At 31.8% G+C, this 25,134-nt stretch overlaps 5 protein-coding genes across 5 annotated transcripts; 1 reads left to right on the top strand and 4 right to left on the bottom strand.

Annotated features, from left to right (window-relative positions):
- Nucleotides 1–17: 17 nt before the first annotated feature.
- Nucleotides 18–8,860, bottom strand: LOC110647701 (serine/threonine-protein phosphatase 2A 65 kDa regulatory subunit A beta isoform). Its single transcript, XM_021801654.2, has 13 exons — nucleotides 8,550–8,860; nucleotides 8,020–8,427; nucleotides 7,591–7,837; nucleotides 7,163–7,275; nucleotides 6,182–6,261; nucleotides 5,737–5,878; nucleotides 5,288–5,368; nucleotides 3,530–3,634; nucleotides 2,490–2,672; nucleotides 1,904–1,996; nucleotides 899–1,038; nucleotides 745–811; nucleotides 18–366 (listed from the first exon to the last, which is right to left on the bottom strand). The coding sequence occupies exons 2-13, from the start codon at nucleotides 8,410–8,412 to the stop codon at nucleotides 247–249; spliced, it is 1,764 nt and encodes a 587-aa protein (XP_021657346.2). The 5' UTR covers nucleotides 8,413–8,427; nucleotides 8,550–8,860; the 3' UTR covers nucleotides 18–246.
- Nucleotides 8,861–11,271: 2,411 nt separating this feature from the next.
- On the bottom strand, nucleotides 11,272–11,997 carry LOC110647705 (heavy metal-associated isoprenylated plant protein 25). The gene is made up of 2 exons (XM_021801659.2): nucleotides 11,724–11,997; nucleotides 11,272–11,636 (listed from the first exon to the last, which is right to left on the bottom strand). The coding sequence occupies exons 1-2, from the start codon at nucleotides 11,809–11,811 to the stop codon at nucleotides 11,359–11,361; spliced, it is 366 nt and encodes a 121-aa protein (XP_021657351.2). The 5' UTR covers nucleotides 11,812–11,997; the 3' UTR covers nucleotides 11,272–11,358.
- Nucleotides 11,998–13,149: 1,152 nt separating this feature from the next.
- LOC110647709 (uncharacterized) lies at nucleotides 13,150–13,918 on the bottom strand. Its single transcript, XM_021801663.2, has 3 exons — nucleotides 13,791–13,918; nucleotides 13,578–13,659; nucleotides 13,150–13,498 (listed from the first exon to the last, which is right to left on the bottom strand). The coding sequence occupies exons 1-3, from the start codon at nucleotides 13,890–13,892 to the stop codon at nucleotides 13,350–13,352; spliced, it is 333 nt and encodes a 110-aa protein (XP_021657355.2). The 5' UTR covers nucleotides 13,893–13,918; the 3' UTR covers nucleotides 13,150–13,349.
- Nucleotides 13,919–17,627: 3,709 nt separating this feature from the next.
- LOC110647708 (non-specific lipid transfer protein GPI-anchored 10) lies at nucleotides 17,628–18,793 on the top strand. The gene is made up of 3 exons (XM_021801662.2): nucleotides 17,628–18,011; nucleotides 18,138–18,236; nucleotides 18,350–18,793. Exons 1-3 carry the CDS (start codon nucleotides 17,666–17,668, stop codon nucleotides 18,493–18,495), a joined length of 591 nt encoding a protein of 196 aa, XP_021657354.2. The 5' UTR covers nucleotides 17,628–17,665; the 3' UTR covers nucleotides 18,496–18,793.
- Nucleotides 18,794–19,254: 461 nt separating this feature from the next.
- On the bottom strand, nucleotides 19,255–21,053 carry LOC110647707 (uncharacterized). The gene is made up of 2 exons (XM_021801661.2): nucleotides 20,562–21,053; nucleotides 19,255–19,710 (listed from the first exon to the last, which is right to left on the bottom strand). Exons 1-2 carry the CDS (start codon nucleotides 21,018–21,020, stop codon nucleotides 19,537–19,539), a joined length of 633 nt encoding a protein of 210 aa, XP_021657353.1. The 5' UTR covers nucleotides 21,021–21,053; the 3' UTR covers nucleotides 19,255–19,536.
- Between the last annotated feature and the right edge of the window lie 4,081 nt (nucleotides 21,054–25,134).

The following is a 25,134-nucleotide window of genomic DNA, read 5'->3' as shown; positions in this document are numbered from 1 at the left end:
CAAAAGACAAACAGAAATGCAAAGATCGAAAAACCAGAAATGGCATTAACATGGCATGATACAAGCTATAACCTGTAATGTGTTTCAAGACACTATCCTAAAAATAGAACAGGTGTGCAAGTGAAAAGGAATGTCTCAGTGGAAGAAACCTCAGTCCCTTGTGTAAGCCATTACATATATCAGTAAGATGATGATTGATCACGAATTTGGAAAGGGGGAAAAGAATTCCTAATTACTACATTCAATCTAGGTAGACATCATTACCTGATCACTTGACTGTAGTGCTTGGGTAGCAAAGAATCTCACATCAACATCTGGGTCCTCACTAAGCTCAACCAAACATGGACGAATCGTCTTATCCACCACCTGCAAGGTTGAAGCAGCAGCGTCAATAATCCTCCCATCATTGTCCAGAGGAATAAAAAGCAAATATTCAAGTTCAAAATGACATCCCTATTAAAGAGTGTCAACTGCATCATGCATTGAAAAATAGAGAGAGAGAGAGAGAGAGAGATAGAGAGGAGAAGAAGAAAAAGAAGAAGAATGAAATCAAGCCTTATGATTGAGTTTACATGCTCCTACTTAGTTTTAAGCCCCAAATACATGGTGAATTATGTATTATGTGAGAGAAAATTGTATTGGCATTAACAATATATGTTAATTGCCACAATATATTCTTCTAACTATAGAGCACAGTGCTTCCAGCAATAAATTGTTCAAAAACAAATTAACTAAATTACTTACCGACTGATCAACTATGGGGATAAGAGACTGCAACACCTTAGCCACATTGAATTTAATGTTGGGTACCCTGGAACATGCAACTCTCAGCTATACAGCCCAGGTTATGATGGACAAACATATACTACTCATCAAACTTTGGAACCCAGCTACATACCTATCTTTTGATGTATTGACGACAACAGGGAGAAGTGTGGAACAAGTAATTTCAGAGCCCATAACAGGAGCGAGAAGAGAAATTGCATGTAGAATGGTCATTCGATACAGATAGTGTGGGTTATTAATCATGTCCAAAACCTATCAACACATCAACAAATAGTGAGCATCATATTACACCAAAGAAAAATTGAAAAGTAAAGGAAACTTAACAACTAAATTCAACAGATGGTGGTGACCGTGGAAATTCTCCATTTAGCTCAAGAATTGTTTTTCCTCAGTCTCATATTAACTTTATTCACCATATTTTCCTCTCTCATATGGGATGTACCAGGGGCACATAAATGAAATGAACTTCATCCAACTTTTCAAATGCTCAAACTCAGCTCAGGTTGTTTCCTGTGGCCCTGCCAGGGTCAAACTTGGGTAAAGCCACCATGTTTAAATTTTATGCGAGATAACTCAGCTTACTTATGAAGCCAGTGCTAAACACAGCCACCAGAAGCCACCCAAGTGGAACAATTATATAAACTAATTAGCTCAGCCCATTTTGGCTCGTGAGTCAGCTAGTCAGTAGGCTTATGAGTTGTGACCCAGCTTGAATATAAATTGATTTATAACTTCATATTAAATTGAAGGTCTATTGTTTTTAATTTATTATAAGCATAGAAATACTAAATTGAAGACCTACACATTTTTATCTGGATATGATCAGGTTGCTTGGGACTAAATTCAAGATCTCTAAAATTTCAATGGCAGAATTATAACCAATAAATTAATGGTTTTGGCATATACAATTAGGCAACATATAGAAGAATCCATTTAACAGTTCAATGAGACATATAACAGGCATTTATCATTTTCAGAATCAATACTTGTAAATGTCTTCACTCAAATTTGTTGTGCCAAAAACCTATATCCATGTTGAAAAGCAAAAGGGATCTTACTATCCTTTTCCCCCGAAATAATCAGAAACAAAAACATTCCGATACATAGTGAGACAAACCTGAGGAACTATGTGCTGCATTGCCCAATCTGGGCCAAATTCTTCTGCAAGGCGCTTCACATTATTAGCAGCTGCATCACGAATCGAGTATACCTACAATTTAGCCAATAGAGTTAGCTAAGCACATAATACACAACAAAGATGCTAATTTCTGAGTTTTGCAGGACTATGCCCAGTATAGCTGGAACAGAAAAAACATAATCAAGTGACAAGATACAACCTTCATGTATTACATTGGGCAATACATGATAACAATTTTACTGCAAACCAGTAGAACAATGAAAATGGACTAAAAACTTGATACTGATAGAAGGGGTGCATAGCAATATTTGGGGTGATCCACATATGCTTTTGACATGTTAACCAGGAAAATACAATTTAGCTCTACCTCGCAAAAGAGAGAACTACACAATAATGAATGCTCAATATAACAAGATTGTATGAATGCAATATTAAATGGTGAGCACCTAGATAACCTTTGATCAAAGGAAGAAGTGTAAAAATCTCCAGCATTAAATTGCAGATAATCACAGATTTAAGGACAAGCCTAAATCAACACAATGAAAGGTCTTACAGCTTCACAAACCTTATCTTTTAACCACTGCATGCAAAGAGCACCAAGCTTATCATCAAAAAATCCAACACCCAACTGACTAGCCAATAAAGGTACGTATTCTATGATTGCAAGACGGACCCTCCAATGTCTATCCTCGGCAAGCTCTACAATTGCTGGCAACAGGGACTGGGAAAGCAAGTCAATTCCAATTACCTGCATAATCAGCACTATCATTAAAATGACAATCAGAATAATGTGGGAAAAAACTACCCGTAGGAATTGTAGCTCTAACATTAATTGGCCCTAAATTAAGCCTCTAGAAATCCTATAAGAATGAACTTGTGTGCAATGCATCATAATGAAAAGTGTAAAATCAGAATTTAGTAAGACTAGATTTACATATAGCTAATTTCCTAACCCATATATTTGACATATCAATTTAGAATACAAGTTCAGTTAATCTATGCCAACAAGTAAACAATACATGTTCAATGAAACCCATAAGACTTCTAGAGAATCACATTTCAAGGGGTTTTTCCTAGTGAAAATAATAAATCAGCTTGTGATCTGACATCATCCCCGTCAACTTAATGCTTCAATGAAAGAGAAAACGTATGAAAAAAAAATGTTTTGAATTAGAGTTAGTCCATTAACAGTCTACTGTTCCCCAGTTCAATATGGAATGCATAGAAACAGTTTGATGCTCTACTAAGATTTAAGAAACAAATGCAATGTCAAATATTCCCATAAACGATTAAATTAATTGATAATAATTTTTTAACATTAAATGTTTCTATAATTCACAACAAAAGATGAGAGATGGGACAACTTTTGGTTCACCAAGACAGAAATAGAAGGAGCAAATTCAAGAGCACTAAGAATTAGAATTTAAATTATCATTTGAGTCAAAAAATTTGTCTGCTTCTATGTGTTCATATCAAAATTATTCCTTGGAACAGTGTGTTGTTTCAAATACTGTATTATAGAATGGAAAAAGATGCAACTGCATTCATCAAGATCTTTCATAACACATGAAGATAGAAAAAACAAACATATGAATTTGGATGAACCTGATTGACTTGATCAAGCTTGCTAATAATATTCAGGCGAACATCAGGAAATTCATCTTTCAAAAGAGAGAGAAAAATGGGCAGCAGTTGCTCTATTGTTGCATCCTACAACCATGAATAGTAACTTTTTTATATGCCAGGATAGAAACATTCTCTACAAGGAACATGCAACTTAGATGGCAGTCAATAGCAATAACAAAAATAATGCCAAGTCAATCATTGCATAAAAAAAATTTTGGGACTAGCATGTCTAGCCAAGGAAACAAAGTAAAATGAAATCCAGTGTTGTCAACAGGCGCCTGGGCACTCGCCTAGGCGCCTTGGCGAGGCAAAATCCAAGCATTTTGCCTAGGAAGCCTCCACGTGAGGCGACTTCAACCAAGCGCTGCCTAGGCACCTAGGCGAGGCAAGGAAAGGCGAGAAAAGGAGAGAAAATGCAAGAAATTAAAAAAAAAAAAAGTTGAGAGAGAAGCTGATCATGGCCACCTTTTCCTCTTTCCTTCTTTCTTTCTTTTTTTTTTTGGTTAAACATGTCCATTATTTTTCTTCATTTTTCTCTTCTATCCTCCTCAAATTCTGAAATTCTTTTTTCATTGTCACTTTTTTTTTTCTTAAACTAGTATATTATTTATAATTCTGCATGTATTCTATATTTTTTTTTTGGTCTAAAATTCTGTCACATTTTTACTATTCCAGCCAAGTATGTTTATTGTTCCTCTTCTTGTTCTTATTACTCCTTATTAGAAGTGTCATGGAATTCTTTGGATTTCATTATTCTTATACTCGGTCAATGGAAATAAAAGAATCTTTTCATTCTTTTCTTTCATTGATCTATGATTTAAATTCCTAACTCCATCAAATAAATTGCCCATCCCAAATTTTTTTAACCCCTCTTGAATATTATTTTTTAAGGAAACATTCAACACATGCAATGAATATTGTTTTTCTAAAATTATGTTACATTACACACTACAATCTATTTGAGTACTCTATTACAATAATCTAGTCTATTCTAGTATTTACAAGTTACCATTCTAATCTATTCTAGTGTTCTTAATTCTCATGTTGGAATTTTTTTTTTAATTTTTAAATTTTTTTATTTGGTTAGAATCAAAACAAATGGCTCTATAACATCATCACACATAAACAATAAAAACAATCCAACATGAAAGCATAGATGAATACTTTTGATCTTGAAGCTTAAAACATGTAATATATTATTAAATATGAATATAAAATTTGGCAATTTATTGATTGTGTAATATATCAGAATTTTTTACATTATATATTTAATTATTTATTATTTTAGAATAAATTAGAGCCTCACTTCGCTAGGGCGAGCGCTTTGGCAAGCGCCTAGCGACTTGGGCAATGGAGGACCTTCTTGCCTTAAGGGTGCCTAGTGCTTTTAACAACAGTGATAAAATCTGCAAGCATGTCAACTCCTATGGTATGAGATATTAATATTTCAGAACAGATTCTAGCAGTGTTGAGCAGTATATTAAGAATCTCAAAATATTCTTATGATGAAAATGTGAATGTCCTAACATTGACGATTGACCACTTGCAAGAATTCATAAACAGGACTCCCCTTTACAATCTAAACTAGAAAACACAAGCGTGCCTGCAAAAATCCTCAAATCTTATATGATTCAAACTGTTTGAAACAGATAGCATAGTTAGAATTTTCTGAAAATGCAACTGGAATCTCGTTTAAAAGTTGAAGTAACAATTTAACTACAGAAACATAATGCTTACCTTTCCCAAAATTGGTGCCATTCCCATTATAACTGAAGCCAAAGCAGAACGAACATGTTGGGATGAATCTGTGGACAATTCCTACAGTAGGAAAACTTAGTAAGCACGAGACTGTCAGCAAGGATGAAGCACATACACTGTGCCAAAATTTGATCACAAGTGCATAGTAAACGATAAACGTTCAAATGATAGGTAAATCATTTCATGAGCTTGGAGCAGTGGCTTAGTGCCTGCCTCATAGTTTAGGAGGTTAGGGATTCAAATACTACAAAATGTCAAAACCTCTATCCCTTTCAAGAATTTCCAATCTAAGTGTAAGCGTGTGTGTGTGTGTGTGTGTGTGTGTGTGTGTGTGTGTGTGTGTGTGTGCAAAAGAAGGGAGAAGGAAGAAAAAAAAAAAAAAAAAAAGAAAGGAAGAAGAAGAATAAGCATTTCATGAGCATGTTTACCTTTACACAAGGAATAATCCGCTGGATTGCAAGTTCTGGGTTCAAAATCCGGCAAAATTTAGTTACTTTGCCTGCAGCAGCTATACGTACTTCAGCTTCATTATCACAAAGTAGCCGAACATATGCAGGAACCAGATCCGAACTAAAAGATAACATCAAAACAACAAATTGAAATCCAAGCAACAAGTCCATTGTCAATCATAGAAGATCCGAAAAACTTTACAGAAAACAATAATATACCAAATAAAAATTATAGATCATTTAACAGTAGATTTTAAAATGATTAAAAATGAAGGCCGAGGTATTGATCTCTGCATTAATTTTTGGATAATATTATACAAAAGAAGTCCATGCAGCAAAAGACTACACAACATATTTTTTTATAGATTACACAAAAAAAAAAAATAATAAACAAATAAATAACCTGTGGCACAAAAGTATTTACCTGGTACGTTCAGGGCCAACAGCTTCACATAGCTCATATAATTGGTTAGCAACCATGTAACGAACACGCCAAGACTTATCCTGGTTAAGTAAAAAATTTGCATCATGCATTATATTCAAATACAACAACAACTGAAAATTAATCCCAAACTAGTTCAAGTAAGCTATATGATACAAAATAGGTACTCTGCTTCCCTAAGAGTCACAAAAACTTGTCGAAGATTATTCAAATGCTCTTCTTTAGACTTACTGTAGATCAAAATATCATCAAAATAAACTACCAAAAACTTACCAATGAAAGGTTGTAAAACATGATTCATGACACGCATAAAAATACTAGGTGCATTAGACAACCAACCCTAATTCAATCCTAATTAGGAATTGAAGAATCCCAATTTCATTAGAAACCTAATCTAATTACGATACACAATCATAAAATCTCTAAAATTGTTATTTTCTATATTTTTTCCTAAAATCTTTAGGAGTATATTCTGCATTTAGGAATATATTCTGCATCACTATATTGATTCTTTTTTGTCATTTAGCTTTATTTGAAACTAATTCCGCATCAATATGCAAAAAATTATAAATATTTTGATATTACTTTCCTTCACGTCATTTTAGGTCCCCCCTCCCTTTCCCTTTTCAGCCCATGTCATTTTAGGTCTCCCCTTTTCCCTCCACCACTAACTTATCATACTTTCATACTGGGAATTCAATGCATCATATTCAAATCCCATAGAATATTGCAACTTATCATTCTAGCTGTGATATAACATGAACAAGGACTAACTCCCCTTAGGACATTATTCATCTAGGGAACAAGAAATCAAAATATTTTTTTCAAAAAACAACTAGTGGTGCTCTAAAAATTTCGTACCAATTTACAAACCAACCAATAAGAAAAATAAGACTGCTGCCCACACCAGGAAAATAAAGAACTACAAGAAAACTAACAATATAAAGCTAAACCATGCTATACCTGTGAGAAATTAACTATGACAGGGAGAATATGTGCCACACAGTCTTGGGGTTCCAACAACTTTCCAAGTGCTGCACAACCCTCAACAGCCAATAGTCGAACAGAATCTTGATCTGAAATGAAGATGAATGTGAGACAATTTACACTGCCACCCTCTGACAAAGAATTAATGTAGCAATGCCATATATACTTAAGATAAACCTACCGAGGCTTAACATCATATTGAAACATATTATACTAAGCAATTAAAATTTTCATTCATTCATTCATTCATTATAAAATGCAAGACATTGGGTAAAAATAATTAAAATAATGAACTACTGAAAGGATCCTAGAACCTAGAATCCCTATTCAATTGTGTGTCCCAACAATAAAAGAAGTGTAGTAATTTACAAGGAAAATAAACCAGCATGTATGAAATGCTATACCATCTTGTGTCAAATCCTCAAATATTGACATGATGTCAGTCTTTAAATGGGCAGGCTCAATAGTAGCAGCAAATTTTCCCAGGTTTGTTGCTGCAGATCTACGAACCATGGGCATATCATCTTGACATAGCTGACTGTATATTGCCCTCAGTTCAGTTTTTAAAGTCTCAGGAGCACTTGGATATGCAATATGAAACAAGCAACATGAGGAAACTCGAGCTGTAAACCATTCACCAGCAGCCAGTCTCTGAATGTTGGAAATCATATCATTTTAAGAATAATAAGGCTACAACCATATCACTTAATAAAAGCAGCATTACTAATGATAGAGTGGAGTAAAATCACAAATGGGCAGATAAACAATCATACAACCTGCACCAACAAAAAAACAGAACAAAACAAAGCAAAGAGTGAAAATCAGAATCTGACCTTCACTAATGGTATAAAATACTCGACCAAGTCTTGCTCCCTTATCTGTGCCCCAATTCTACATAAGGACTCCACTGCTTTATCTCTAACGCAAGTTTCTTCAACAGTGCACAAAGTCTCAAGCGGTGGAAGCAACACATTGGCATGCTCCACACCACCAATATAAGGAATAAAAACCCCCAATTCTTCCGCCATTGCAATAAGCACTTCATCATCATCATCATTATTCTCACTTAAGAAAGGAATCAATTCCTTTCGAGTTCTCTCCTCCCCAAGCGCACGTGCAATTGTAGAAAGCTTACGAATTGAGTTCAAACGAAGCTGAATGTCCTCATTTTTCAGCTCATCAATTAGAACAGCAATTGGGTATAAAGGCTCATCGATTGTTGCCATTTTCCCACTCTAGATCTTGCGAATACAACCATAGGAACAAAATTACAGTGACATAATCAATAATTCAACAAAATCCCAGAAAATTTTCAAAAAAAAAAAATTCAGATCTTTTCTATGAGGGAGGCTTCTGTTTGTACCTTAGAAATGAAACGAGAGCAGATTGTTATTGAAGCTCGATCTGTCAAAACACTGTCTCAAACGAAAAGATCCTTTCTGGTAGAAAGAGATTGATCCAAAGATCCTGAATTTTTTTTTTCTTTTTCTTTTTCTTTCCTCGAATTATTCTAATTTGAAGGTTTGAATTTGGGTTTGCGACCGAAGCTCCATAGAAGAAATCCTGCGTCACCGGACTTTCAAATCTTTGCCCGGCCCCGTATTCTTAGCCCATTTTTCCGGATTTCTTGCTTTATTACTACTTTCTCTTTTTTTTTTTCTGGTTAATTAATGAAATTGGAATACAGCGACCAGCACAATTCAAAAGGTGTTTGGCTCAGCGATAAATATTAGTTCACAAGTTAAAATACCTGTTTAATTAAAGTGCTTTTAAATGAATATTTAATGTCCTTAGTAAAAAAATATTTATTATTAAAATAATTAAAAAATATTAAATAAAATTCATAATAAAATTTTAAAAATTAAATAAAAATAATAAAATAAAATATTTTTCCAAATTAATTTATATGTATTAAAATAGAATGATATTTGTCTTAACTTATTAGTTAATTAAATTAATTTATAAACTCTAAAAATAGGTGGTCTGTTTATTTATAATAATTGTTAAACTTATAAGTTGAGCTTATAAATTAAAAAAATAATAAAAATAAATTGAAGGGCTCAATTTTTCTTTTTAATGCTTATAAATGCACGTTTGACATTAAGTTTAGATGGTCTAAATTACTTTTCTGAATAAAAATATTATTTCAGAAACCGTTAAAAAAAGTAATTTGAAAAAAAATTATTTTAATATTTTAAAATTTTTATGATTAAAATTTATTAAATTTAATTTTAAATTATTTTTAATATTACCTAACTAGTATATTTAAAAAAATAATTTTTTTAACAATAATTTCAACAACAATACCAAACAAGCCTTAAGTTAGTTTAACAAAATATTTTACTATATTATTTTTATTTAATTTTTTTAAAATTTCATCATAAATTTTATTTAATATCTTTTTTAATTATTTTAATAATAAATATATTTATAAATTATTTTTTTATTAAATATATTAATTAATTATAAACACTTATTAATATTTTTAATTAAATACATAATTATTTAAAATTTTAAATATTATAAATTTAAATTAAATTATAAATAAATAATATTTATAAATTAATTTTCATATACTAAGCCAAATACCTTTTAAAAAGCTAAATCCTCAACTTAATTTCTTTAGTTTATATTACTTAATTTATAAGTCAAGGAATTATTATAAACATCCTCTTCTTACATATATAATTAAAAAAAAAAATTAAAGAAATAAGCAACCTCACAACAAATATTAGCTAGCAACGGCCAAACCATCCCATCCCGAGCGGAGGAATCGAGTTTATAATTATAATTAAATTTTAATTATTTAAAATCAAATTTTAATATTTATTAAGTTATATAAATTTTACTAGCCTTCTTAAATTTTATATTAAAAAAATTACTTTTAAATATTATTTTTAATATTTATGAGTTATATATAAAAATTTATGTGATTATCTTTTTAATATTTATAAAATATTAATTATATATCAAAATTAAATAAATATATTATTAAGTAAAATTTATTATATTATTATAAAATAAGAAATATATTTTTTAATCATAAATATATAATAACCAACTAACTTAATAGTTATTGACTAAAATAATAGCAAATTATTATAATTTAATAAAATTAATGACTTAATTTCTATACTTTTTAAATATTTCTTATAGACAAATTTTTTCAAAGAAATTTTTACCAAAATGTTTTTTCGAGAAAATATATATTTAAAGAAAAAATAATCTTAAAAATATATATTCCCAGAAAATTTTCTTCCAGAAAATAATTTTGTAAAATAAAAATTTTCCAATTTATTCCAAATGGTTAATTTTTTTTTTAATATTTAAAATTCACCCTTGATTATGCATATTTCAAAGAGAAACAATATTTTATTATTTAAATTTTTATCCGTTGGAAATTTTTTTGAAAATAATCTTTTTGAAATATATTTTAAAAAAATATTGGGAAAATAATTTTTTACTAGATTTTTGTTTTCTAATGGATGAAATTTATGAAGTTTCATGACTTCTAATTACTTTAAGTAATAGAAAATGGCACAAAAAGTAATAGGAGGACATAAAGTATTAACCAAATCAAATATTATTTATTGATTAATTAAATTGATTTTAAAAATAAAAAATAAATTATTAATTTCTAAAAAATTTTAAAGACTAATTAATCATTTTTTTTTATTTTTAACTAATTAAAACACCCTTATTTGCCATCTTATTTTGTTGGTTTGCCTCTGCCATTGTCTCTTTATGGCTTAGCCTATCAAGTCCACCTTCTCTCTTCTCTTCACAGGCCCTACACAGTCCACATTTCCACTAACTGTGCTAAGACCACCCAGGTGCAGGCCGAGCTCCTGGAAGATCATCATGCCTACATTAAGCAAACTCCCTCATGAAAATCTTGAAAATGATGGGCATAAGGAAGTTAAAGAAACTGTATTTTCTAAACCCCAATAAAATCTAAAGAGTTTTCCATGGACAAATAGAAGAATGTTGTTGTTATTATTATCATTTCTCACTTGAGATTATTCTCATACATAGCTAATTAAACTAACCTCAAATGAAAAGTAGTAGAAGAAGAAGAAACCGTAGACTATATGAATGATCAATGCCATTGAAATGGGTTCAGACATCTTATATTATCTATAATATATATCAGGCATATGAACTGATGAATATCAGTATCCTATATATCCATCTTGTATGCAATTAGCAGCTATCTGGGTTTGGCTTGATTCAAGATTCCAAGAACTTGAATTGACGAGGCTTTTCTGTTCTTGATTATTTTGGTTGTTGTCGTTGGTCGAGTTGGGGGTGGTGACCAGCTCTTGTATGTCCAATATCTCAACTCTGCGGTTAGTCTTGTTCCTGATTTTGATAGCCACATCCTGTGGATTGAATTTCCCACACACACTTACCCTGCTCTGCTTCTTCTCTATCAAGTGTGTCTCCAATTCTGTACTAATCAAGTGCAGAAAAAAGGTAAAAAGAGAGCGACAACTGACAAGAAATGCAATTAGAACTGAAAATTATACATTTATACCTTGCATATCAAGAAGGGCTCTTCTTACTTTTCTGTAACAGCCTTTGCAATCAATGTTGATCCTCATCACCATGCAGTAGAACTGCATATGTGATAATGTTTGTCAAGAGAAAACCTCTCCAATCCAAGCTGAAATTGCAGCAGGAGATGGAGGAAATGCTTTTGGAATCAAAAAATAGTTGTATTTGATTACAGAAAAGGCAGTGAATGAGATTTCTTTCTATTGATTTATGGGAATTCTTCTTTTTGAGGTGGAATCTGATTCTGAAGGTTTTTTTTTTTTAGGTTGATGGAGAGCAATGCATGGTGGTGTTTCTCTGGCGTAGCTTGCTCATTATTCTTGTTCTTGACTTGCTTTGTTTGCATAGTTTATGGAATGTGTCCAACAGCAGAGCATCCTTTTCTTGGTTCTAGAGGTCTATATTTCTTGCAAAGAAATTAATTCAGAACCATCTTTAGATCAATGTCCCAAAATTAAAGTTCTTTTTTAGTTTTAGATTTACATGTTTTCCTAGTTGATATTCTTCTTGCAAACAGAAAAGCATCCCTTTAGCGTTTTACACATAAATGTCCCAAAGGAGAAAAAGAGAGAGAGAGAGAGAACAAATCTCCATATTCCCCCTCTCCCTCTTTCACAGTATCTACATGCTCCAGGCTGCCCTCCCTTTTATCATTACAGGTAGGAAGGTAGGAGTGTGTATTATTCGTTATAGTTATAACCAAATCATCGAATGGAATTAATGAAATTCGATTATTTAGTAAAAATAAGTTTAATTTTTAATTAATAATAATAAAAGTTTTCAGTTATCAATTCAATTATTTTTTATTTGATAATTAAAATAACTAAATTTCTATTAATTATTAAATTAATTACAATTTTATTAATAATATATTATTTATAAATATTATTTTTATGATTTTATAATAATATTTAACTTATAATTATTATCTTATTAATATTAAATTATATTTATTATTTTTTATAAATAAAAAATATTGGAAATATAATTTTATTAAATAATTATTAATATAAAATATATTTTTTCAGTTAATTTTATTATAAAAGATAATTAATCGAATAATTTCGATTTTGGTTAATTTCGGTTTTCTCTTGATTTCAGTTTAACTTGTTAATATTTTTAAAATCGATTAACAATTTGGTTAATTAAACATTCGGTTCAGTTCGGTTAGGTTAACTGAATGCTCACCCCTAATTACAGTCAAATTTAAATATTACAATATCTGCTAAATATTCAATTTTAACTTTGTCCAAATTAATCTTTTTTATACTAAATTTATTTTAAATTGAAACTTGTGAACTAATTTAAGCAAAAAATTTAAAATAAACTAAATTGAACATTCCAATAAGTACAAAGTCAGTCAAATTGCATTAAGCCATTTAAAATCTAACCCATTTCTTGCTTCCATGGATGGACATTCACATGCCTTATGCAATGATCTGCAGAATTATATTAGGCTGACTACTGCAACGGCATGAAATTAACCAGAATCAACAACCATCTTTGATTAATCCAAAATGATAATCTCCCCATTAATTTTTAATTAATCAATAGTCAAAAGCAGCTTAATTATTGGCAAGGCTTTTACATAGAAAAGATGCAAACTTCATATATGGAATGAAAACAAAGCAGCCCTTGAGGCTTTGGCAGAAGCAGAAGCAGCAGCAGCAGCAGCAGAAGAGGAACCTTTAGCCACAGATTTACGAGCAAGCGTCACTTTCTTCTCAAACACATGCACCACAACAGATTCAATATCTGCAAACATATGTTCACCATGAGGACAATCATCAAGATTCTATAAGAAAGAAGCTATCTAATATTCAATGGCATTTACCTTCAATTCTTGAAATTTCATCAACCATCCTCTTTTGGCATGTCACACATCCTATATCAGCTGCTAAAACAACTTCCTCAACCTACGATTGTCGTCGCGACTAATTAAATACCCTTTAAACTAAAAACTTAATACTATGATTCGGCGAATGCAATGTAATGTAATTAATTATTTTTTTTTTTGAATTCAAAAATATTAAAGGAGGAAACTAACCGGAAGCATTGTCGGAGAAGTATCTAGTGGAGGAAGGAGTAGTCTATTATTGGACTTGTAGATTCTGAGTTTGGCAAGCTCCTTCTTAACCCAAGATGCCATAAGATCATATGATATAAGGTGTGTTTTTCTATGAATCAATTAAAGAAGTAGAAATAGAAGGTGAGGAAGAGAATATTATATTAGATAATTGGGAATTTATTATTTGGTCCTTGAACTTTGTCCTATATTATACTTTAATCCCTAAATTTTAGAAAATAAATTTTTTAATCGTTGAGTTTTGCACTATATTACACTTTAGTCTTTGAATTTTGATTTATATCACACTTTAATCCTTATTATTTTAACATATAGAATAATCTAATCCTTCTCTCAATGGATGAAATTGTTACAAATATTAAAATTACAGTGACTAAATTGTTCTATATATTAAAATTAAAGAGACTAAATAATTAATTTTTAAAAATTCAGAGACTAAAGTATTATGTAGTGTAAAATTTAAAACTAAATAATTAATTTTTTAAAATTTAAGAATTAAAATGTAATATGGGATAAAAACTAGGGACTCAATTGTAAATTTCCCTTAGATAATTTATGATTGAGAAAACATAACTTTAGGTTGTTGGGAGAGCAAAGAGAGATGGAGGTAGAGCATGTGATGGTGCAACAAATTTGATGTGAGTTTAGTGCCAAGTTGACAATGATCACTTAATTTCCCTTCCCTAATAGCTTGGCTACAATTCCTTGTATTACTCATTGCAATGTTAGATATTTAACTTGTACAATCAATCAAGCATGATTAGAGTAGACAAAGTAGTCAAGGGAGAATGAGTCCTCTAATTACCCCCATGCAAAGAGAGATGGAGCAAAGAGAGCAAAGAGAGATGGAGGTAGAGCATGTGATGGTGCAACAAATTTGATGTGAGTTTAGTGCCAAGTTGACAATGATCACTTAATTTCCCTTCCCTTATAGCTTGGCTACAATCCCTTGTATTACTCATTGCAATGTTAGATATTTAACTTGTACAATCAATCAAGCATGATTAGAGCAGACAAAGTAGTCAAGGGAGAATGAGTCCTCTAATTACCCCCATGCAATTATCATTTTAGAAGAATGTCTAAGTTGATTTTGTGGGGCCAACCCTATTTTGTTAATCAAGCTTTAATAAATATAAATATATTTATTTATATAAAACAAGTAAATATTTTCAAAGGACTAATATGTAATATTAATTTTTTATAATATTGATACATGACATTCTCTGTCAATACGAACAATTTCCTAATTATTATAATATATAATAACAAGTCTATTTTATTGATGTTATAATTCTTTACGTATTATTTAATTAACTTTTACTTTTCTAGAATTTATCTTTATTTTTTTAATTAATTATTTTTTATTATAATTATTAAATTTCTAATTTTAGTTTAGAGTTTTCATAAATTTTAGAATTTTAATTTAAATTTCCTAATTTGATTACACTTCTTATAGCAAATTCTTCTATATTTCTAACTTAATTCTATATATATGGAGATTCCTACTTATACATTATCTCCATTTTATAATTACACAATTTTCTAATACCATTTTAATAAATGAAATTCATTAGCAAATAGAAAATGTAGAATTCTAAAAACTTGAATTCCTTTATAAATGAGAATCATTAAAATCCTAACGGTGAAAAATCAATTTTAATTTAATAGTATTAGAGTCATCTCTAGACTTATTAAGATTTGAGTTCGAGTCTCAATTAAAGCTAATTATATATAAATATATAAAAAAAAATTTATTACCCTTGAGGGAAACTTTTCAAGTTTTAGTTGGATATTGATGGATGATTTATTATTGGCTAATTGGTTCATATTAATGATTGTAGAATATATTATCACATACTATAGGCCATATTTTGGCAAAAATCTTAAAGCATAAGATTAGGATCGAGTAAAATTTTCTTATAATTAATAGAAAAATATAAAATTATTCTTAACATTAGTGTTATCGACATAGTTCGCCGTCGTTGCTATTGGCAAACCCAGTGACATCCTGAAATTGTTTCCCCTTTAGCTATTCGAAATGTCGAAGTGAGGACGTAGAGGATTAGCAGGCAACAAGTTCAGAATGTCACTGGGTCTGTCAATTGCGGCGGCCATGAACTAGGGCTGACTGATGCTAAGAATAATTTTATATCTCTCTAATAATAATTAGTAAATTAAATTAAATTAAACTGTTTTAATTTAATTTTTTAATTCAATTTTTTAGCTCAAATGATTCATTTGGTTCAATTTTTATGTTTTAGAAATTTCAGTTTTTAATTCAATTTAATTATTTTAATATAAGAAAATCTAAATCATCAAAATTGTGGATTAATTTGTTTTAATTGAATTTTGGGTTAATTCCAGCTTTTTTGACTATTCTCCTCTCACACCATTTCCTACCATGCTGTTCTCCTTCTCAAGTCTCATGCCACTCAAATCTTGTATTTCTTACACATGGCTCTCTCTCTCTCTCTCTCTCTCTCTGTGGTCAAGTCATTTATTTCGCCGGCGTCTGATCACATGCGTGTCCACTGTAATTTTCTCTCTCGAGTCCACACCTCCGGTGACATTAAGGACGTTTCTAAAACTTCTAAGTCTCGAGCTTAAGTCCCATTAGAGTTAATTGTACTAAAAAGGTAAATAAATAAAATAAGAATATAATAAATTAAAAATAAAATAATTATAGAAGACACTTCCCTACACCTTTACACCTTTAAAGTGAAGGAGGATCAAGCAAGTTAGCCCAAATTGGCACTCTGATAATTACCATTAACCATTTTATAGAATTTATATCTGATTATTAAAGTATTTCGCACGATAAAATTCTGATTTCTGGCTTCCAACAACTGGCGTTATCCTTTCTATATGGAGTTTTAAAACAAAATTTGCCAGAATTAGAGTGGAAGTTTATGGAAAATAAGAGTATTTTTCACCCAATTAGGAGTGTAAATGAACCAAATCAAGCTGAGCTGAGTTTTAAAAAGTTCAAATTTGGTTCGTTAAAATTTTTTCGAACTTAAACTCAACTTGTGTCAAACTTGAGTCGATTATTTAAAGCTCAAGCTGGTCTCGTTTAGAAAACGAGCTCTAAACGAGCCGAGTCAAACCAAGTTTTTATCGAACTGAACTTCGAGTGGCTCGACTCATTTACAGAGTAAGTTGTAGTTTTATGGTTATAAAGTTCAAACTATATAATTTTGATTAGCTCTCATATAAAAAATAACTTAATTTTCATAAAAAATTAAATTTAAATTACAAATAACTATATTTAATAAATATAATTGATTACATCGTAATTTTAAATAATATATTATTTTTAAAACATTTTTAAATAAAATGATAAGTATTTATAATGCAAAGAAATAAATAACCAATATAAATATTTACAAACGAGTCTATTTAACGAGCCAATTCATAAGCCTGTAAATAAATCGGCTCACAAATCTTAATAAGTCGAATTAGCCGTTCATTAAACAAGCCTAAAAATTAACATTGAGTTCGGCAAATTTTCTAAACGAATCAAACCGAGTCGAGCTTGAATCAAACCATACATAGAGCAGCTCGCAAACAGCTTGGTTTATTAGCAGCCCTACACTTAATTATGTAAGAGTAAAATAGCAAAATATATACATATATATATACACACACACACAATTATCCTGAGCTCGATAGCTAGGTAAGTACTGTGAGAGAGTGAACTGAACAAGATGTGCATGCAGACTGAAGAACAACACACACCATGCATGTAACAGCTCATGCTCAAAATGCATTTTCATCTTATTTAATTAGTCACTTCTTAACACGAATTTCTCTGTCCAATTAGCTAATAAAACAGCATGGCTTTCCTTTGTCTTCACACTACATCCCTTGTTTTACTGTTCCTCATTTCCCTTCCAACCAAAGGCCTCTCACAGGACACCCCTATCAACCCAGACCCAACAATAGCTGATTGCACCCCACGGCTGCTTCCACTGACCCCATGTGCACCATTTGTGCAAGGCATGGTTAGGTCACCACCGCCATCTTGTTGTAACAACCTCAAGCAACTCTACTTGCAGCAACCTGGTTGTCTTTGCCTCATGCTCAATGACACTAACTTGATTTCTTTCCCAATTAACAGTACCCTTGCCCTGAAGCTCCCTGCTCTCTGTCACAGCCAAGTAAATACCTCTGCTTGTTCAGGTACCATATGACTAGCTACCAGTTTTGAACTTTCTCAAAAAATTGACAGTGTTAATGTGCAAGTAATGGTATATTAGAGTATCTTATTGTTTTTTTTGTTGCAATTTTTTCACGGTTTTCTACAAGGGCTTCCTGAAGTGCCTTCTAGTTCACCTGCTTCTCAAGTTCCCCTAGGGGCTCATAACAATTCTTCTAACGGGAAACACACCAACTCTTCTGTCGCTGGTATGCAAATACACACACTTTCACACACATAGAGCTTGTACTTATAAATTGCATCACGTCCTTAAATTTTTAATTTTTTCTCCTAATAATACTTTGATTTTGTGGATTTTTAGCATCTCCAATGGTTCAAGTGGCACCAAGACCTGTTATCATGGGATTAGGGCTCAGTCGGAATGCTGGTAGAAAGTTAAAGGCAAAAAGGCTCTTGGTGCTTCTGGTGACTGTGGCAGCTACTCTTCTTACAAAAGCAACTCACTGAGTCTAACTATGAGCAAGTTGTAGCTTTTGATGGGTGTAGTCTAGTATTTAGGATCAATATGAATCATTTTGAACTGGTTTTGATGTTGATTTACGACTTCTGTTTGTATTTTGCTGCTACCCATTACCCTTTCTACTGGTTTGGAATAATAGTTAACAGTTTCTTGCAGATAATTTTACCTATATCAGAATCCTTAACCCTGAAAACTGCCAAAGATACCTCAATACTTGAGAACATATGTATCAGATCGGAAGGAATTAAATAAAACACATAACAGAAAGTCAGTCATGCATATGTATTCAATTTGAATCTTCCGAATAGACATGGGCCCAGTCCAGGTTTAGACAGGAACGGACCAGTCAAACTGGACCAAAATCAGACCAAAACTGGTCAAAATAGGACTTAACCAGAACCATCTTGAACAGACCCATTTTAACCATTTCAGCCTGGTTCCAAGTCAAAACCTGGAATTTTCTCTTTTTATAAAAAGCAAAATCAACCATCAGATGAAATGGATCAAACTGAACTGGGACTGGGACTGAGGAGAACCCTTTGGTTGGACCAGTCCCGGGTCCCAAACCCTTAGGACTGGAACTGCCGGTACAGTTCTGGTTCCAGCCCAAAACCAGACTGCGCCCAAGCTTACTCATGAAAGTGTTCAACTACTTTCCAAATGCACTTCTCTTAATTCCCCAGATGATATGTGTTCCCACATGATTATCTATCCCATTCCAGAATCAGAGGTTGAACCCCTGCCTATATACCAAATGAAGTTGATTTCCATTTGAATAGCTCTTTCAAAGTAACTAGCAATCCGCAAGATTTACATAACAGAAACTTAGACTATGAAAATCATCAGTAATCAAATAGCCTAACATTTCAAACTCGCTAGTAAACTGAATTCATACTAACAAATCTTCTGTATGTTTGACATGTTACAGCATGGAAGCATTACCTTATCAACCAAGGACAATACTTTTCTTAGGATTTGTTTTTGCCATGATTACTGCCAAGGCTTTTCTTCACATTTTTTTCAAGAAACTAGTCCAAACTAGGCGCTACCTCAGTTGGATTGGATTCAAACACATCAGAATTAGATGCTTCAGGTTCTTCTAAAAGCTCTCGAGATTGGATTGACTCTTTGTATGCAGGAGTCTCCTTAAAATCTGTTGCTCCTTCATTGTATGTAGCCACAGCAATTCCACATGCAATTAGCTGTCAAAAGGTGTGTAGAACATATCAGCCTTAAGATTTAAGAATCATAGAAAAACTATTTCTGAACCACCAAAAGCAGCAGAAATAATAGGTAACATTTGAATCTAGAAACTACACTATCCAGCTAGCTTTCACAACATGTCTCAAACATTTTTAACTATCAACACAACAATACGACTTCTCATCATTGGCCTAGTAGTTCAGTGATTAAGTTCCTGTTTCATAGAGGAGCTTTTAAAAATTTTTTATGCAACACCAAAAAATATTACATAAAAGGGCATATCAGGTATCAGCTACCACAAGCCTCACTAGGAAAGAAGTCAAGTGAGGATAGTTTTCCAAGTTCTAAAAGCTCCCACCATCATCCCTTTTTTGGGGAAGTGGGACTCGAACCTTGAGTGAGTAATATGCTTTCAACCAAGTCAAGCTAGGCACCCTCATCCCTCTTTTATTTCCATTTTTTCTTGTATTCTATAAAAAGAAAGGAATTCTTCATCTTTCATAACAAGAACAGTAGTATCATGTGGCTGCAATAAATATAGCAATTATAGTCTTATCCAAATAGATTCCAGGTTTATGGAATTTAATTGAATTCACATCAAATAGAAATTGTTATTCTTATTTCACTATTCTGAATAATATTTATTTGTAAATCAATATGCATAAGTTCTAAACATAAACACAAGGCAAATCTTCAAATTCCCAATACAGGATAACTGCTAATAAGCATTGATTTGTGAAAACAAGAAATAATGAATTATTTCTGATTCTCTCCTCTGTCTCTCCAATCCAACATAATAAGAACAAACAATTGAAAAGCAGAAATCAAAGGAAGGAGATGAAGAGATTACCGCGAAAACAATGCCAAAAGCCCACAAATACTGCACAAAGAACCCAAGAGCATCCCACTGCGGACCTTCCCAGAAGTCTGGCTCATCCCCTGGGAGTTTAGGCAAGAAATAGCCATCATCCTCCACATCAACTGTACTTGTACCCACATTTTCAACTTTACTAGCACTAATAGCTTCACTAACATTACTCCTTTCAATCTCAGCAATCCCTTTTTCTTCTTCATCATCTTCCTGGTCTCTGGTGGTGGTGGAGCTCCTCCTGTTCTTGCTGTCAAAGCGGCCAGTTCGAGACGACAACTTCTTGGCCGAGACTATATGGAGAGCTCTTCTGGGTGAGAATGGGAAAAGGATTTGGGGACGATGGAGGAGGCGGTGGCCGTAGGGGTGGTTTCTGATGGGCTTGTTGCAGATGATTCTGCCACCACAACAACCGTTGCCATTGGCTACAAAAAGAGCCATGAGTGAGTGGAGGATAGAAGGCTGAGACTGTTCTGCGTTACTCGAGTGGATAAAATGCCAATTATACGTTTGTTTCGGATCCGGTAATGATCCGAATCCGAATTTTTTAAATGGTTCGGATCCATTAACTTGGGCCTAAGATATTTTGGGGCATTTTGTTTCATTTATTTTTTAATGAAAATTAAAAATAAATTAAAGATTAAGATTATAATTTAGAAATTTTATATTATTAGTATCAAATAGTTGATTGCTAGTAGGAATTTTTTTTTAAATAATACTATAAATTAATTTTAAAATATTAAAAATAAAATAATTATAATTGATAATAATATTTTTTCTATTTAAAAAAAATTAAATGTACAATAAAATAGAAAATGGAGGGGAGATCCTCTCCCTCTGAATATATTTTCTATATATTAATCTAGCACACATTCTTTTTTAAATATAAATTTGACTAAATTATAATTTATTTTTGTGATATGTTCAATATTGATATGTTGATTTTTGTATTTTAAAAATTGAATTAATTAATACTATATTTTAATTTTATTAATAAATTAATTCTCTATTTTTTTATATATTTTATCGTTACGGTAAATAGATATTCAAAGATTAAAAAATATATATTTTACATTACTCAAATTACCCTCTTTTTAATCTCCCACTTTCTCTTTTTAAGAAATAAAATATAGAAATTTCATTAAATAGAGGCAGAATATAAATTGAAAGCAAAAAATTTCATACTACTATAATTTTATATAAAAAACTTTAAGATTAATTATTTATACAAAATATAATAACACTTATTTTAATTTGAAGGACCTTATCATATTAACGAAGTTTTTGAATTAGCCAATCAATAAGAAGTATGCGCTATTCGGTAGTAATCTATCATTATTTAACTCCACAATCTTTTTACAAATCCGATTTGAAAACCATTAAACTTTGATAGCTTTATGAAGATAAAATATGTACTTTTTATCATTATCATTGTACTCCTACTCAAATTATAAAGTAAACCACCTAACAATTTCATGATTAAAAAGGAAAAAAATCCTTGTAATGGAGGAAAAAATAAATCCTACAAGAAAATGAGACAACAAATCTTCTCAAATGAAGATATAAAACTCCGATGATCTGAGGACAAATATAAATCTGTTTCAAAAAGATAAATATTTAAAGATTATTGAGAAAAATACAAAATAACTATTAGAAAAATAAAAGGAGAAAGAGAAACAGACAACCGCCGATGAAAATACTATGCGGTGACCACCTCTAAGAGCTTATAAGGGAAAGAAATAAAAGAGAAAGAGAATTTAGAGAGGCAACTTAAGGTTTTTTTTTAAAAAAAATCTTTAGTAATTATCATTTCTCACTTTCTCTTTTCTTTTGTTCTAAATACTAAGAGGGTATATTTATCTTAACTTATAAGCTGGCTAAGCCAGCTATAAGCTATAAAAATAATGTCACGACCCAAATTATGTGCCAAACCAGTACTAGAACTTGGGTTAGCATAAGGCTCTCAAAACCCATAGTAAATCTAACTATTCCAAGTCCAAACCTAAGGCCTATCACTATAGTCCAATTTCAAGAAGACAAACAGACAGAGTTCAGCCATAAATTGAATTATCCAATAGAGAGTTTTTAGCTCACCCGACCTGTAATTACAAAATATATCAATTTGAAAAGCTCAACTCATCCTCACAATCCTCAACATAGCAATTTAATCAAATCAGAGCTCAGCTCTCTCATTCAAGATACATACCCATCCCATATATCTACACATGCATAAATAATAGGTTTACAATTTCAAAATAAATAAGCTATTACAGTCTCAAGCTAAATAAAATATTTTTAGCACATGCAAAGCTCTAAATTCTTAATTAATACTATGAAATACTGATATTGCTGCTAAGAGACCTGCGATGAAGGAAACATGTTAATCACAAGAAGGAGATCCTCCTGTAACATGGAAAAATAGGGTGAACAGGAGTGAGAATTCGATTCATAGAGTAAGATATTGATTTTAAATATAACTTCTATAACTACCTAAGATTAATACATCCCTAAGGATGAAATGCAATAAATACCAACATATTCAACTAAATTCAAATAATATTCTCACAAAGAATAATTTGAAGCACTCATACACCCGTGTGTCACATCAATTAAATATATATATATATATATATATATAGGAGCTGATCCCCTACACAGCTTTCTTAATTCTAACCTCTGTTAACGAGATTAACTCGAGTTGGACTTTCTCTTAATAATCCAAATGTGAGAGTTAGCGAGATCAACTCAAAGTCGTATTCACCCCGACCTATCACAAAAAGGACCGGGCCCCAAGCGAGACTAGCTCAAGCCAATCTGCCTGTCCTACCTATATCCAGTACCACACCTCACACACGCTGACACATGCACACAGCTCCAAATTATCCTAAGGCAACACCTACATCAATTTCATCAAATAATAATGCAATACAAAGCATGCCTATAATAGCTATATACATATAATTATAAGTGAATGTATGATTATGCCTTGTATGTATAATAATATTGAAATTATAAATATAATTAATATCTACTCACAGAACAACTGAAGATCATTGAGGTGGCTGAGAGGAGGAAGAAGGTTGACTAGGATCACCTAAACAATTATACATATGAATCTATCAATATTAAAACAAAACAATAATTTACGCATAAAATAATTATTTAAAAATTTGGGGTGTTACATTCTTTCTCCCTTATAGAAAATTTGTCCTCGGTTTTTTACATAAGGCAGAAAAACGATATAGAACCATATATTAAACAAATATCCCACTGTGACTCCCAGGTGCATTCCTCCATAGATTGACTCTCCACAGAACTTTAACCATAGAGATCTGCTTTGATCGAAACTGTCTCATTTGATAGTCTACTATAACTACTGGCTGCTCCTCAAAGGTCAAATTCTCATTTAACTCCACTGAGCCTAGTTACAGCATATGAGAAAGATCGGGAACATACTTTCTAAGCATGGAAATGTGGAATACTGGGTGGACATGAGAAAGGTTTGGTGACAACTCCAACCAGTAGGCAACTACTCCCATTCTATTCGTGATCTCAAAAAGTCCTATATAACGAGGTGCCAACTTGCCTTTCTTTTCAAATCTCATGACCCCTTTTATAGGAGAAACTTTTAAGAACACATAATCACCCACTATAAATTCTACATCTTTCCTCCTTGGATCTGCATAACTCTTTTGCCTGTTGAAAACTATTTTTAAATGTTCCCTGATTAAAGAAACCATCTCTAAAGTATACTGCACTAGATATAAATCATATACCTTCACCTCTCCAACTTCTATCCAACATAAAGGGGACCTACACTTTTTGCCATATAATGCTTCATAGGATGCCATTCCAGACTAGAATGATAGCTGTTATTATAAACAAATTCCACTAATGCTAGTTGATCATCTCATTGAGCTCCAAAATCCAGGACACACTTGCAAAGCATATTCTTCAATGTCTGAATTATCTTTTCAGACTGCCCATCTATCAATGGGTGGAAATCCGTTCTAAAATTTAGCTGTCTTCCTCTAGTTTCCTCCAGAATCAAGTAATGAACTGGGGCCCTCTATCAAATTTTATGGAAGCAGGAATCCCATGTAATCTATCTCATAGATGTACAACCTTGCACACTAAGCAATAGAATATGCGGTTCGTACAGGCAAAAAGTGAGCTGACTTAGTCAGACGATCCACAATCACCCATATAGAGTCATACCCACATGTAGTATGAGGCAACTCAGTCATAAAATCCATAGTGATCATTCCCCACTTTTGTCACACCTTATCCCTCTGTAAGGCATAACATGATCCCGTAAAATACCTAATGAACTACCGAACTTCACCTACCAATAACTTATTAAGTACCCTACAAGGGATTTTAAAATCATTTTCTTACTTTTTGGAAGTGGTGAGCATTTTGGTAGGAATTAAAAACATTTGATTGAAGTTTCAAAACTAGTAAAAATTTTGTCCATTTTTATTTTTACGTAATTTTTGAAAAAATTTCGGTAGAGTGCCGTCTGTATTTTGAGAAAATAGTTCTTCAAAAACCT

This window comes from Hevea brasiliensis, chromosome 9, assembly GCF_030052815.1.
Source record: "Hevea brasiliensis isolate MT/VB/25A 57/8 chromosome 9, ASM3005281v1, whole genome shotgun sequence".
Taxonomy (NCBI): domain Eukaryota; kingdom Viridiplantae; phylum Streptophyta; class Magnoliopsida; order Malpighiales; family Euphorbiaceae; genus Hevea; species Hevea brasiliensis.
The sequence above is the reverse complement of the archived record's forward strand: the minus strand, read 5'-3'. Positions and strand labels throughout refer to the sequence as shown.

Bases quoted from the DNA above. Each gene is read 5' to 3' on its own strand.
- LOC110647701 (XM_021801654.2), bottom strand. From the start codon at position 8,412: ATGGCAACAATCGATGAGCCTTTATACCCAATTGCTGTTCTAATTGAT. The intron at 7,838-8,019 runs GTCAGATTCTGA...TCCAACATTCAG, and splicing joins ATTTTATACCATTAGTGAAG to AGACTGGCTGCTGGTGAATG. The intron at 2,673-3,529 runs GTTCATCCAAAT...CTGATTATGCAG, and splicing joins AGCTTGATCAAGTCAATCAG to GTAATTGGAATTGACTTGCT.
- LOC110647705 (XM_021801659.2), bottom strand. From the start codon at position 11,811: ATGCAGTTCTACTGCATGGTGATGAGGATCAACATTGATTGCAAAGGC. The intron at 11,637-11,723 runs GTATAAATGTAT...TGATTAGTACAG, and splicing joins AGCCCTTCTTGATATGCAAG to AATTGGAGACACACTTGATA.
- LOC110647709 (XM_021801663.2), bottom strand. From the start codon at position 13,892: ATGGCATCTTGGGTTAAGAAGGAGCTTGCCAAACTCAGAATCTACAAG. The intron at 13,660-13,790 runs GTTAGTTTCCTC...CGACAATCGTAG, and splicing joins CTTCTCCGACAATGCTTCCG to GTTGAGGAAGTTGTTTTAGC. The intron at 13,499-13,577 runs GTAAATGCCATT...ATATGTTTGCAG, and splicing joins TGAAATTTCAAGAATTGAAG to ATATTGAATCTGTTGTGGTG.
- LOC110647708 (XM_021801662.2), top strand. From the start codon at position 17,666: ATGGCTTTCCTTTGTCTTCACACTACATCCCTTGTTTTACTGTTCCTC. The intron at 18,012-18,137 runs GTACCATATGAC...GTTTTCTACAAG, and splicing joins AAATACCTCTGCTTGTTCAG to GGCTTCCTGAAGTGCCTTCT. The intron at 18,237-18,349 runs GTATGCAAATAC...GTGGATTTTTAG, and splicing joins CACCAACTCTTCTGTCGCTG to CATCTCCAATGGTTCAAGTG.
- LOC110647707 (XM_021801661.2), bottom strand. From the start codon at position 21,020: ATGGCTCTTTTTGTAGCCAATGGCAACGGTTGTTGTGGTGGCAGAATC. The intron at 19,711-20,561 runs GTAATCTCTTCA...ACCTTTTGACAG, and splicing joins CTTTTGGCATTGTTTTCGCG to CTAATTGCATGTGGAATTGC.